At 43.0% G+C, this 15,356-nt stretch overlaps 1 protein-coding gene and 1 long non-coding RNA gene across 3 annotated transcripts in view; one reads left to right on the forward strand and one right to left on the reverse strand.

The window, feature by feature from the left end:
- The window catches only part of LOC139415149 (uncharacterized), a 67,965-nt gene extending 64,401 nt beyond the window's left edge, over positions 1-3,564 (reverse strand). Inside the window, exon 1 of the long non-coding RNA XR_011634944.1 lies at positions 3,278-3,564. This is a non-coding gene — a long non-coding RNA (uncharacterized lncRNA). The remainder of the gene's footprint in view (positions 1-3,277) is intronic.
- Positions 1-15,356, forward strand: part of LOC139415146 (androgen-induced 1 (H. sapiens)) — a 95,876-nt gene that overhangs the window by 12,943 nt on the left and 67,577 nt on the right. Inside the window, exon 1 of one of the 2 annotated variants that reach the window (XM_071163008.1) lies at positions 13,020-13,277. The exons of the other annotated variant lie outside the window; for it this stretch is intronic. Coding sequence (XP_071019109.1) covers positions 13,137-13,277 — 141 coding nt within the window. The 5' untranslated portion in view covers positions 13,020-13,136. Of the gene's footprint in view, positions 1-13,019; positions 13,278-15,356 lie in introns of those variants that run through there. 2 annotated transcript variants of the gene reach the window in all.

Here is a 15,356-nt window from a genome sequence, read left to right on the forward strand (position 1 = left end):
ACCACATGCCGCCACCCCCTCCTTCCTCCTCCCTCCTCTCCCTCCCCTCCCCTCTGCTGCCTCCTGGCTCCGCAGGTGCACATGTACAGCTAATAGGGGAAACCACAGAGCAGGTTGAGTGTTTAGCAGGGTGAGCCACTGAACCCAGTCAGCCCATTTAAGTGTGTGCGGTGCACGGAGCACGGTGCTGGTGACACGGCCACAGCTCAGGCTGAATAATTCAAAGGGCCCCAGTCACATACACACTGCTGGGGATTACACACACGCATTACATAGAGATTCTGTACTGTAGAGGGGTGAACCTGAACACAGTCACCTGTGTCGGTGTTTTTGTTATTGTGATCACATGATTGTGAAGATTTCAAGCCATGGTCAGGCTCCTGTGTGTGCAACGGTGCTATTTTCAGTTACAGACATTTCCGTGACATCAGATGTAGGATGCAGGTGTCTGAGTGTTCTGATTGTTAAGTGAACACATTTCTAGCAAGGCACACCACAGACCTATACACCCATTGTAATATAACCTGGATAAACAGTCTCAAAATGTACACATCATACAACTACACAGTCACAATGTCCCCATCTCTGACCCACCTCTCTAACCAGTTGACCCGTCTGACCATCTCATACGTTTGAAGACGTTGTTTGGACCCACAATGAAAAAGTGTGAGATCAAAGGGACCGACTAGTCTGAAGGTCATTCAGATGCTTGGACCTTTGAGTCATCATGACTCATTGGTGCAACTGGAAATCATTCTTCTAGTAATCAGAACACCATCTCTTCCTCACACACATATAAACACACGCACGCATGCACACACACACGCGCACACACGCACACACACACACACGCACACACACACACACACACACTAACAAACAGTTATCCTGTAATATAACTCACATAATCTTACTTGTGATATTGTTTCTCTTGAATTATTTTTCCATTTCTATTCATTCTTCTTACATTTTTTGTTAAATTATTTTAGTAAATACTTTAACACCTATTTTTCTTAAAGCCTATTGTTGGTTAAGGGCTTGTAAGTACGCATTTCACTGTAAGGTCTACCTGTTGTATTCGGCACATGTGACAAATAACATTTGATTGGAATTGATTTGATTACGTGGGAGTCCCCATGTAGATTGGGATGGGGGACAACAGACAGAGGTTAGAGCGTGAGACAGACAGATTACTCAGAGGATTTAGAGGAGGCCAGACACCGCTCAGGTATGAGTCACTGTCATCTTCCCATCACTGAAGAGTGTATATGGAGGCCAAGATACTTAGGACCCTATGCGCAGTAATAACCTAGCACCCCAGTCTCCTGAGCTATACACTACACATAATACATGCAGAACCACAAGGTTTAGATATCATGGCCTTTCCTTCCCTCTCTGGGATATCAAGTCATTTAATGTGTTACATGGTTTGTCCTTTGAAACTACAACGTGAGAGTGAATCTTCCACAATGACAAAGATGCAAAGTGGACCACCTCTTTCCAGGCTGTGTGTTCTGTGTGTATTCAGGGCCGTAGCTCAAAGGCAGAGAGGGACAGGAGCCGACAATGTATTTACCCCACCACAGAAGGTGTGACTGTATCATTAACCCGCAAGTGCCAAATGATCCACAGTGTCTCTGCACAGTACCGGAAAGCCTCTTATGGGTATATTGGGACTGATGAATCTACAGTAGCGCTGAAAGAAAGTTTCACAATAGGCCAGCTCCCTAACCAGAGGCACAAAACAGAAACCGTCCATACACAAAGAGATGGGTAGAGTTCTTCATTCACTGCTAAGTGCCTATTGTAAAATTGTGCAATATCATATTATTCCAGGCTCACAACCTCTCCGTCCTCCTCTCACAGTCAGTTTGCTGGTACAGCGAAAGACACACTACAATGTATGTGCAGTATGATAAAAGATATCCCATTCCTCTCCTACGACGCTGCTGTGGGACAGATGATACCGTATGTAGGTTGGTCTTTCAGAATGAATTCCCAGTGCTTGATGGATATCTACAGTGCAGCTCTACTGCTCCCTGCCTTTGGCTGGTGGTGGCTAACCTGAATTATATCCATTCAGTCATATCATGCTCAACAAAGGTGAATTACAATGATGGGACTGTAGGTTATAGCTGTATCTGCAATAAAGCAATGTAGGATATCTAAATGAAGGTATTGTAGGATAAACAGATTCAAATCTACCACCGGGTGATATAGGCCTCAATTGCGGTACCATGTTAATAGGCTGTTACCATGGAGGCAAAGGGTTGAATGTCTCATGGGAGAGAGAACCTGTTGCATTTTGATGGATAGTTCTGCTCTGCTGATTTAAAAACAAACACCAGTCACTGTCGTGATGACAGACTGAAATATGGAGTGACAATATGTACAGTTTGAGGACACACCAGGTAAATGGGTTCAATTGGGTCAAGCATAATAACAGCAAGACAGTTTAGACTGATACTAGATGCACAAGAGAACTGACCTCTCTAGAGTACCTTCCAATAAAAAGCCTTTGAAATATTTGCTTTCTATAAGGAAAATATGATAATAGAAATGCATGTTGAGCAAATGGTTGAGAGGAAATAACATTTAGGCAACTGAACAAAATAAACAAGCAAAGCATTGGCTAAAAGCTGGGTAATATGATGCATACGTAACCCATGCCTAGTCCATGCGTAATATATGTCTAATTAATAGGCTCCAAGTCTGACTTACGAAACATGAATAAAGTCACTTTTTTCATGTTAATATTGTATTTTCAACAGAAAGACGGAGACGATCAGCGGCAGAGAACCCCCTTGATGGGCCCCGATCTTGACGGCGAACACGTCATGGAACATTCCCGGAACGGGCCAGCGTACCACCCACCATCCCTCTCATAGACACACACACGTTCAAGCACAGAAACATACGACGTACATAGAATTACAGACCACAACAGTCAACACGGATACAACACTATGTACAGATAGGTGACAATGACAGAGGGGTGTACATGGCCTTGACTGTTCTGCAGAGAGAGAGAAAAACACAATCTTCCTGCCATGAATCCTGCTTCATACTGTAGCTAGGTTTTACAAGCCGTTTGCCCGCTGCATTGGCTGTGCAAATTCCTTAGGATATTACGCAACATTCCTAATCTGCATGCAAAGCACTGGGTATTCCCCACATAGCTATCGTAATAAATAGAACAAACACTATAGATTTTTCGTTGAAAAACAACGAAATTGTACACTGGAAGTCAACTGACAGCTTCTATTTAGTCACTTACCGTGTCACACTTCAGGTGCCGTGCAAAAACCCACGTCCGGTAAAATCCCAAATAAATTACAACCTATGACAACGCTCTTGACACTTCGCTAATTGTCGGATAAAAGCCTCCAAGACTCAAGAGTGAAAAATTAAACAAGAATTAGCACCAAAAAAAGATCGACTTCCGTATGACTATTCTAAAGCCTTATGCTGCTACTAAATGAAGACACCTTGTGAGTAAAACATCCTCCTCGACACGATTTTTCAGTTTGTGAGGAAGACGCCGAAGCTATTATTCCTGGCACAACTTCCCAGAATAGAACATCTGAGAGAGGGAGAGGGGAGAGCGAAAGACAGAGGTAGAGAGAGAGGGAGTGAGTGACAGTGTTTGGTGCGTGACGTCATCGGATCCCCCAGCTCGGCCCAGAGAGAGAGGCAGAAGCCATGGAGCGAAGCAATGTGAGGAGGGAGAGGGACAGGGAGAATCCGGCCCCGTTCTCCTTTCAACGGAGCTCTGCACAAAGGGAACTCCCTCAGCGGCGCGCCCGGGGACGTGACACGCAAACAGACAGAGTACATTTCATGCGAGGCCCAATTTGATGTATTTTCACTCATTTATTCTGGCCTCTATTCATATAAAAATATGTATCTAGCATATCTTATAAAATACCATGGTGCAATTACTGTGTGCCTGCCACTACAGTCACTGTTGCCACAGTGAATGTAATTCAATATAGGTGTAAACGCTCTTTATTCTCAGGGTACAATATGCAACCCGTTTATTTAGTCTGCCTCTTCATATGTTCCAGTGAAAATGATTCTCTACATGCAGTGGGGGTTCAAGCTTGTATGGCTCCCTGGGCGAACCTCCCCCTTCAGCCGCCCACCCACCCCCCCCCCAAAAACGGTCATTTTTATTCAGACATTTGTAACAACACAAATAAATAATCATAACATTTAAAACTATATAAATATAAACATATATCAAAAAGCAGAAACAGAGACAAATAGACACAAGTTTGTGTTGATTTGGCACTGAGCATCAATACATTACCCTTCCCCCAACACTGTCAACCAAGAGTCAAGACTAAACCAGTTTACCTTGGTGGTGTGCAGACTGGTTTTATATTATTTTTAACGATTTCGTAACAAACCAGAAAAAAAATAACATGTCTGTGAAACTATATATTCACAGTATTATGAATGAATTGTGCTTTATTTGGTAGCATTTCGTAGTGTGACTGATTTGACTAATTGCATTAGTACTGTACAAAGTTAGAGGTGAGCTATTTGATAGATTCCCCTGTTCCCCCTACCTCGGGCTTCCAATGGGGAGACCTGAGGTCAACCTACCCCCGCCCCCCTCCCCATCTCATACCTCTGAGTGGGAGACCTTCCCAGGCAGTAGCCTGCCTAGCTCACCAACTAGAATCAGGGCTCCCACTCCGACAAGGTTAATTGACCCACAGTTCCACACAGTGACATTATATCATCGACGTGACGTGCAAATGAGCGATAGAAAACCGGTCGCGTAAATGTCACCATTCCACTTTTTTTTTGTGCGGGCGCCCCGGGAAAATGCCGCGCTGGGTCGGCTATACCTAAATCCGCCACTGTCTACATGAGAGTACGCGCTTCTCTTTGAGCTGTATACTTCAGAAACCCCTTAAAAAATTACAGAATGAGTTAGGCAAGTATTATCAACAGTCTACGGCAGTCCATTGGTAGTTCAGAAGCAAAAGGACAAAGTGAAGGGAAATGAAGAGGCCTATGGGTGCTAATGGTTTCATCTGTATGAGACTATGGTCACCATGCATTATAAAAACAGAATAACACCCGATGCTACTTATGTAGCCTATGTTAGACTGCATGTGCATCAATAGAACAACAATAGGCTCACCCTATATTATCTGAAGCTAAAACCCAATACAATCACATGGTAGTTACAAAGGTAAGTGTAACGTAGGTATTAGGGACATAGCCTTGCTGGCCAAAGTCCTCACATAGGGTCCAGTCATTTCGATAGTCCTAATTATTCAAACACAAAATTATTGATTTGACTCTAGATATTATCGCAAGAGTGAATGTCTATAAATAACCAGACCACCACAACAGCCATCATGAGACATCCAGTAAACTCATCCTCTTTTGGTAAACACATGAGCCAGTCCTTAGGAGCGAGGTAACACAACTCCTCAATGAAAGTGAGTGTATCTAATACAGCCTATGCTTTATTTGGCCTGGGCCCTGGTCCTCTGTGTGTGTGTGTGTGTGTGTGTGTGTGTGTGTATGTGTGTGTGTGTGTGTGTGTGTGTGTGTGTGTGTGTGTGTGTGTGTGTGTATGTGTGTGTGTGCTGTACATCTATAGAGTTAAGTGGATTATCAGCTAGAACAAGAGTGGCTTACAGTCTCTGGTAGCTCATGGCCATATCATATCAGCTGTGGCTTGGGACTCCCCATGGAGACCTCCTCTCTGTAATCTTTAGAAAGCCATTCCCAAAGGAGATCAGCTCCCATGGCCCTAAACAAACTGTCTTTAAATCATGGCTGGTCTTCTAGGAGTAATATTGTCATACTGCTCAAGGGCTGACTAGTAAGAGATAGTGTGCCTATACGTCAATATGACTCACATGCATAAATACATGACACATAAAAAAGCTAAACGTTATCCAACATAACATTTTAAAAACGTTAACCAGCACTGCTACTAAACCCCTTTAAACTATCTCTGGTGAAACAACACCAAGAGAAAGAACCTGTCCTCTTGACCACAAAAGGCATGTTAGAACAGTGTCTTTCCTCTGGGTTATCTAACATCGTTGGTACAGTATTCCTAGAAGGTGATGTCAAAGCTGCTGGTACGAGTACCTGCAAGAGTCTCATATTTTGACATTCATCCAAGGACCCCTGAGGGTATTCCCACAGATCAAGTTTTTTGTACTCTGACTTAGTCACTGAAACGTAATGGCCCAAGAACCAAGCAGGTGATGATACTTGTTAAAACACGGTGACTGATTTTATTATGAATGTCTAAAATATTTTAAATTGTAACCGCATATTAATTATACATAATCACAACAAATGATGATACTATGGCCTTTACTGTTACATACTTCGAGCTCCTACTCATTAAGCTCATTTGTAACTGATCCTGAGACAAGCCCCTTGAATGTCTTCTTCGCTGTGTAATGGCTTAGATAGAACACAGCATGTCCATTGAAGGCCTGTCCGCTCCATTCACAACACATTGTACACAGTCAAACAGGCCACTTCCTGAAGCACACAGAGGCACTGGAGACCATTTCCATGCCTGTTGTCCTGCTGCAGTATCATCGAAAGCATTATAAAGTTCCTCAGAACAATGCACACGCACACACACACACACACACACACACACACACACACACACACACACACACACACACACACACACAAACATTCTTGCCCTCAGGCACATGTCCAGTGGCTGCAACCAGTGCCTCTGAAACAATGTCGTCTCGACAGCTGATGTATTGTCAGTGCTTACTCACTGGGCATGGGCACCACCCTCTCAGGCTCCACACCTAGTTGTACCCAGCAATAATCTGCTGCTATTGTGCAAGTTCAGCTCCTCTGATTAGCTCTAACACTCAGTGCTGTGTCACACATTCCCTGGAATCCCAGCTTCACCTCTCTCTCTCTCTCTCTCTCTCTCTCTCGCTGCCAGGAAATTACATAAGGATATACTGTACATGTGCTACACTATGACAAAGGTCATTTTGTGTGAGTGATAAGGCAGGGCACTAACGCAGCATGACTGGTGGCCACTGGTGAATCCTCAAGGAAGAGCTGCTTTCATCTCTTGCTCCCAGGCTGTAAAACAGTCAGTAAAAACTGCACTAGGCTGATGGGTGACTATGATAAAACAACCCAGGTTTCTTTAGACATACCTGAGAAAGGGACAACACTTCTCACTGATAGGATAGACAAACACATATGAAACATATTCAATTCAATTCAATTGTTATTATTGAATGGGGTAGTATTTTCACTTTTGCATACCAAGAGTTGTCAGTTTATTCAACACTATTGTTTGAATGGCAGTTGCATAATTGTGTTGAGTCACGAAATAGCAAACCAAATGGAAAATGTTATCAAAAATGACACTTAGCATGCCGTACATTCGATAGAAGGCCTGTTGAAAGCCTCTCAGATAGGTAACTGTAATGTCTTCACTCTTTTACCAGACAGAGGTAAACCAAGACCCCTAGTGGTCGAACTAGAATACTGTCTCTGACCTTAAGAGTTCCTGTTGATTGAAGTTCAAAGTAGGTACAGAGCAGACAGTCTGTGTTACTAGAGAAATCCCAAACAGTGTCAGCATGCCTGATCTGACTTCTCCTGATACAACTTAAAATGTCAGAAATAAAATAATCACCTCACCAATTGATGATAGGTTGATAGCTGTTCACTTCTGTTCACTTACTAAAGTTCGAGTGCTCCAAGAATCAAACTATATATATATAAATCAAAATATGCTCTTGGCTATTCTTTCCTTGTAGTTTTTGTGAGTGAGAGAATGTTTTGACTTACCCATCAAGGTTGTGAGGTCAGAGACACGCACCCCTGTTCTGGGAGCCATGGGTCGATCTTGTTTTTTTTATTTCCAACCTCCGGACACTGGGGCTCTTGTTGCCTAGGCAAAGTTTCCCACAGTGGAACATTTCGGTAGATAAAAAGCCGGCTACTGCCAGCACCTCTTAAACTCCTGGGACTGCGCTGTGTTTGAAGTAGGAAACTGACAGAAAGTGACAGAAAGTGGTAATACATAGCAGCCTGGCAGAGGGATGCTTTCCACCCAGGACTTGGCAGCTTGTTCTGCTTGCCTGGGATCAGCCGGGTCAACATATTCTCCAAATTACAGGACACAGCCACTGATCCCGTTATGATTTCTCTTTCCTGTCACATAGTCCCATGCTGGAGTTCCCATCCCTTCCATTTAGGATTGTTTAACCTTCATCTACAATACATAGAGTTTATTCTAAGAGTTTATTCTACATAGTGTTTATTCTAGTCTGCCACTACAATGTGATAACCCCCCTTCAGATCTATAGGTATCGGTCTATCTGTAATATTCAACAGTATGAATATGACATTTTCTCATATCTGGTTTAAACAAGCTGATCTCTTCTCACATGATACACAAGCTTCAACGTGGCTGCTGTGAAATCAGAACAGTCTAGGCAATAGGACCCTCTTAGATAATTTACGTGATTTAGTCTAGACAAAATAATTGAACATGGCACCCATCGTTGCAATCCTCTCAGTGAGCATGTAAAGCATGATACTGCAAGGCTTTAAAGTCACTTCCAAAGACAATGTTAATTGCAGACTGAGCAGAACCAATTCCAGGCTGAGATGTTTTACAGGTGGTGATTAAGCTTGCTGGCATATAGCTGAGACACAGTGACATGCCAGTTTAATCTCTATACCTTTCAGCACAGTCATATATTTTCCCTGAGCTCAGGCAGGAGCAGGACAAATGAAATTGTTTTAATCTATGCGTAGTAAAATTGTGTGCACTGCAGACGACCCTTCCTGATGGCAAGAACGGCAGCTCATAACCGGCAACAGCGGCCAGTATACTTTTAGCTAATGAGATCTCTCTGTTTATTATCCAGATGGGATTGGTAAATGGGCTGTAATGTCATACTGTGGTTGTGGAGGGATAGCCCTGACAGACAAAATACATATTTTCTATATTAATATCACCCGGTCGCTGTGAATAATATTTTCCACAAAGTGATTGCTCTTTCCATTTGGACAAATCCCCGTTTTATTAGGAACTTTGTCGTGTAAATAATAAGGAGAGGCCATACTAGTAGCCCAGTAATTGAACAGACAGAGAGCCAGCACAGTCCAGCTCCGCTAGGTAAAAGATAAGGTTCTGTCCTTATACAGACAAACATTCACCACAGAAGGTTTGATGTAACAGGCAGGTTATGAGAATGCTATTTCCATTCATCCCTCACCTGTCAGTGTCCCTTTGTGGCCCATTCCGTGCCACCTTTGTTTGTCTCTGAAGCTTTTACAGCCTGGTGTTTGTGCAAGCTACACTTTCTTTTTGTGGCGCTCTTGCGTAATCAGCCATTCTCCTGCACAAACACACGTGTTTACCTTCCTATTGGCAGCCTCCGGCCTTTTCACACCTCTCCATCAAAATCCAAGGGTATAGACACGCTCCTCTGTCAATGCCTCGCTCCGTTCCTCACAACAGGTGCATGGCTGAGGCCCCTCTCCTCTGGTGTCAGCCTATAAAGAAATCAACTAAACGTGGACATTTTGGCATGGCCATGGGTCCAGGAATATGATACAGTGAGCTTTATTCAGAAACGACATCCTTTAAACACTGTCATCAGGATGATGCTGAAAGCAGACAGAAGTAGGTACAACATGCAACACTCCCATTCAGGCCAGTCAGAGGCTTGGGGACAATTAGCGTTCTGCTCTGCCGTGCGTCTCATGACATCTTTATCTCATCAAATTATCCATTCTAATCAGAACACATGAGGCAGGCAGGGAGACCCTTGGCAGTGCTCTTTATCACTAATCCTACCCCCCACAAGGTTAGTGATACTAATATCACTTGGGTGCAAAATACAGACAAACATGAAAGCCATGATCAAAGTCAAAGGCTAAAACCATAAAAACCATCATCCGTTTCAAAATCGAAAAACACTCACCCTCCTTCAGGATTGTAACGCAGTAATAAAGCAAGCGTGCAGCGTATGCACATGGAAGATGTTCCACATTGGGCTGGGCTATAGCCACTACACTTAAAGGACTCATTTATCGGCCATGTTTCCTCATCAAACTGTCTGGGGGGGGGGGTTATTATGTAAACCAACCCTGTTTAAAGCTGGAAGCATTTGCCCCCGACTAAATAGATAAATAAATATTTATTTATCATTACCAATCTGGATTAAAGCAGTGGTTTACCATGGGGACCTCTAATTACAAAAATTGGGATGGAGGTAAAAGACAGGCACGAGAGAACAGATGTGTGTCCTCGTTCTCCTCATTAGATTGATTGGCCAGACTTTGATGTTTGCAAACAGACACAAACACCCGGGCCAATGGATGCCAGCGTTTGTGCATGGGCATTATACCGAGGCAAACAAACTTAGGGCCTTAATGAGGCTTGGAGGCCTATTTTTAGGCCCTTGACATGATGTGCCAGCTAGCTAGCCAGCCAGCCAGCTCACACAGAGAAAGAGAGAGAGAGAGCTAAGTCACTTGCATGCTGTATTGAAATCTATGGGGCCATAGCGAAAGGTGAGGAGAGGAGAGGTGAGTGAGGGTTTATGTCCTGTGTAGCGCCAGTCAAGACACAGCCTTGCCCTGGCTGCCAGAGGATTAGCCCGACCTTTCCTACACAGCTCAGCTAGTGGGGGATAATGAAAGATGACTTGGATGAGATGGACATCCTCTCGTGTGTTGTTTGTGGAGATTTATCTGAGGCGAGGGGGAGTCATTAAAGACGGATGCTTGGATGAGGACAGATGTCGAGTGGATTAAGGACTGAAATTCCCTAGTTAACCTGATGGGAATTTGTGACAGCCACATTTAGGCTGCACAACATCTATGGCGTAATCCCAGTCTGGTTCTTGTAGTGTGTTGGGTATCTACAGTCAACATAGAATGAACGACATATTCAAAGAGGAAGAACAGAGAAAGAAAGGCCACGGTATGTGGATGTGATAGACAGAGTCTGGAGTGCTAAACCCACAACTACTGGCCTTTATAGGCCCGCCATAAAACAATACTCAAAACTGTTCCACTGCTTTAACATGCCAATGGTTATACTCCTAGATCATATCCAAACATGAAACGGAGCCCATGCTGTGTTCACCCAGCACAGAAGCCTCTCGCTAGCCAATACATCCCAGTGAGAAGAGGGACGATTTCGGCTGTATCCACCGAGTGCAATGAGAGTGCAGAGCAAACTGGATGAGTGTGCAATAGCTAGCTGCGAATCAGCTCCTCTACTTTAAAGCAGGCGGTGACACTGGAAACTCTCAAGCAAACACCCCACGGCTAACCACAAACCGTCAAAAGCCAGCGCATGCACTCCAGCAGACCCCTGCAACTCTGCAGCAGGCCAAGAACACTAGCAGAACAATTGAGAAGGTTTTCTGCACTCTACATGAAGTGAATGTTCCTGACAGAATGTTTTAGTAACTCAGTGTATTAGATCCAAAATGTAGAAATGATGCATTTATGGTAGTTGGGAGCTTTTGTGTTACCGAATGAGGCAGGACTCATATTCAGACCCACAAAGCCTCTCACCAGGGTTATACCAGGATAGGCCATCCATCCATACCATCTCTGCCTGCCTGCCCAAGTCAGCCTTCCAATCTTGTGCTGACTTTGGGGGGGACCGAGGCCAGAAGCTGTAATCCCCAGTTCTCTATCCTCTTAATAGCTGGGATTGGAAACCATTTGTCTGTCTCTAGCGAGGGATTTTTATAGAATAAACCTCTGTAGCTGCCTTATCGTAACTTAATACTGATTTTAACAGGGGGGAGAGTTAGTCTGCCGCTGCCTGACATCTCTCAAAAAGCTTTGAGACTGGAGCTGGCAATTATAGATTACGGTAATACTGTGTGAAGCAGTCAATGTGTCAGTGGGAAAAACCTAGGTGTTTTTCTGTTCCGGAATGGTGTCTGATCTGATGCGCTTGATGCCCTCTTATTTCCCAGGCCTATTCTCTTAGCTCTGAAGAGTCACGCAACACTTTGATGTTCTTCTGGTCATGCCCTCAGTCCCCTAGTGGTGCTTTGCTTTGGTTAAAGTACTGTACTTTTACGGGATCAATAAAATATGAAAACCCAGTGACGGAATTAATAACACAATATCTAACTTAGGATCCTGAAGACTGCCAATAAAGTAGTAAACAGATATAATCTAAGCACCATCAGTTGGCTTTGTGTCCTAGAGACCATTGTAGAGTTGTAAAACACTTCTAGTAATAGTAAGCTACCTGCCAAAGGCAGTTAATTATAACATATCAGAAAGTCTCGGCTGGAGCAACAAACCTCCTCTGTAACTGCCTCTATCCTGAAACAGAATGTAAGTATGTCAGAAGGAAGACAGTGTTTTTTTATTCAATTGGAGGGACAAGCAGAGTCTTGTGTTAGAACACAATGTTCATTTTGTGTTGCCATTTTTTATTGTTTAAAAGCCCCCAAGTGAAAAATCTATATACATATTTAGTTACAATAAATTGTTGAGCACATTTGAACTATATGCATGTGCAAAGATGCAATGTGAATACATTAACATTATTCCACTATTATACTAGTGTAACAGTATAACTTTTGACCGTCCCCTCGCCCTTACCCGGACGCGAACCTGGGACCCTCTGCACACATCAACAACAGTCACCCACGAAGCATCGTTACCCATCACTCCACAAAAGCCGCGGCCCTTGCAGAGCAAGGGGAACCACTACTTCAAGGTCTCAGAGCAAGTGACGTCACCGATTGAAAGGCTATTCAGTGCGCCCCACCGCTAACTAAGCTAGCCGTTTCACATCCGTTACACTAGACTAGCCAAAACCATTGACCAGACTATAAAGACATCATTGAAGGAGCCTCTGTATGTATGCAGAGCATCACATAGTGGTCTGCTCCTCCTCGTCTTGGAGAGGCTGCGTTCTGTTTCTATGGCAACACCCCTCCTCCTCATCCCTTTCCTCACGTTCACATCTCGTACGCAACCTCCTCTGTCTGATTCCCTTCTCCGAGGCAACGACCCCCCTGCACTGTGCGAGACCCGCAGCATCAATCTGACAGGAGGATATAGCAGGAGACGAGACAAGGACACGGAGAAAAAACATGGCGCTCATCCCATCTCAAGTGCTAAGGGTAGCCATTCTCCTGTCCTATTTCTCCATCCTCTGCAATTATAAAGCAATTGACATGCCCGCGCATCAAACATATGGCGGGAGCTGGAAGTTTTTAACATTCATAGACCTGGTAAGTGTAATATTGTTCTCTACACCGGAGCCTGGTCATTCAGAAATGCTAGCACGTCATGGTATGATATGCTACAGTCAGTGTCCTACCTCCAGTTGTTGATACCGCCCACCCTCAGTTGCGAAACGGGCCTGCTGTGTTATTAGGCTGTCAGCTACAATATGTTTTGTTTCTTCCAGCGCTGTACAGACTCCTCAATTTTTTGGGCAAGTGTTACGGTCATTAAAAGCTCACACCCACTAAAAAGGCTCCCCCTCTTCTCGGCTGCTGATGCGCGCAAGTCAGTTGCCTTTTTTGTTGCAACATTGGAATCACATGAATCACAATTATTAAGGAACCATCCGTGGCCCGTGGGTACCCGAGATGATGTGATTAGGATAACGACATCCCGAGCTCAAATGATTCCCCTGTTAGATCACACAGCCTTTATTTTAAGAGAACGTTGTTTGGATAGTAAAAAACCTTCTATGAAAACACCCAGGATGTTTTCTTTACCTCACTGTCTGTGATTTGCTCTTCTTTTTTCTACTAATAGTTGCACTCTTGTTTTCTGAAATACATGTTCACATTTTGCTTACTCTATAAGTATATGTACACGCGCGCGCACACACACACATATATATTTAGATCCTGATGTTCTGTCCGTTTTTCAACAGATGACTCATGTTTTCCACATTAGAAGCCCACTGCTGAGCCATTTTACTACTATTTTTATGGCAATGGCGCTAAATGCAATAACAGCAATAAACATGTTTTGTTATTGTGCATTACAACATCTAGTTTAAGCCGATCATATAAATCCTGACAACAAAGTTTGTGTGTCGCGCGTGCATGCGCATGTTTGTGCATGTGTGTGTTTACTATTTAGTCATGATTCTGTCTTTAGTCATGATGAATTACTGCCGTGATGATAAAAACGCCAATGTGACGTGAATATGCCAACCCCAGGAATAGTACTTAGATTTAGCTCCCAATTTACTGTAATGAAAATGTGCAATGTCCTACTACTTATGACGGATTCTCTCATTCTTCTGCTTATTAGTTTTATTTTTCTCAGGAATCAAAGCGTGTAGCTACTCCCCAGTGGTGGAATAAGTACCCAATTATTATACTTGAGTAAAAGTAAAGATACTTTAATAGAAAATGACTCAAGTAAAAGTGAAAGTCACCCAGTAAAATACTACTTGAGTAAAAGTCTAACAGTATTTGGTTTTAAATATACTTAAGCATCAAAAGTAAATGTAATTGCTAAAATATACTTAAGTGTCAAAAGTAAAAGTATGAATAATTTAAAATTCCTTATATTAAGCAAACTAGACGGCACAAGTTTCTTGTTTTTGTGATTTATGGATAGCCAGGGGCACACTCCAACACTCAGACATCATTTACAAATGAAGCATGTGTGTTTAGTGAGTCCGCCAGATCAGAGGCAGTAGGGATGACCAGGGATGTTCTCTTGATAAGTGTGTGAAAGGACCATTTTCCTGTCCTGCTAAGCATTCCAAATGTAACGAATACTTTTGGGTGTCAGGGAAAATGTATGGAGTAAAAAGTACATCATTTTCTTTAGGAATGTAGTGAAGTAAAAGTAAAAGTTGTCAAATATATACATAGTAAAGTAATGTACAGATACCACCAAAAAACTATTTAAGTAGTACTTTAAAGTATTTTTACTTAAGTACTTTACACCACTGCTACTCACACCCCACTGTGAACAGATTTCAGTTCAACATCTAGTTTTGATTTATATTTGGTTGATTTGTAAACTAATGAGTATTCAACATGAAATCAATAGAAAGTGTCACCATGTCATTGGATTTAGGTTATAAGTTGGGTGAAGAAAATAACGTTTCCCTTACTTTGATGATTCTTCGCAAATCCAAACAGTTTTCCGTGTTGATTCAACCTCATCATATTGATTGTATTATTTTGAAATGACGTGAAAACAACATTGATTCAACCAGTTTTTTTGCCCAGTGGGACACTGGTAGTGGGTAGTTTGCTCTGTTTTAGCTCACACAAATAGGGGCACAAGAAATGAAGGTAACACGATGTGAGGTTGATATGGATTGAGTTTGA

This window comes from Oncorhynchus clarkii, chromosome 8 (genome assembly GCF_045791955.1).
Source record: "Oncorhynchus clarkii lewisi isolate Uvic-CL-2024 chromosome 8, UVic_Ocla_1.0, whole genome shotgun sequence".
Classification (NCBI taxonomy): domain Eukaryota; kingdom Metazoa; phylum Chordata; class Actinopteri; order Salmoniformes; family Salmonidae; genus Oncorhynchus; species Oncorhynchus clarkii.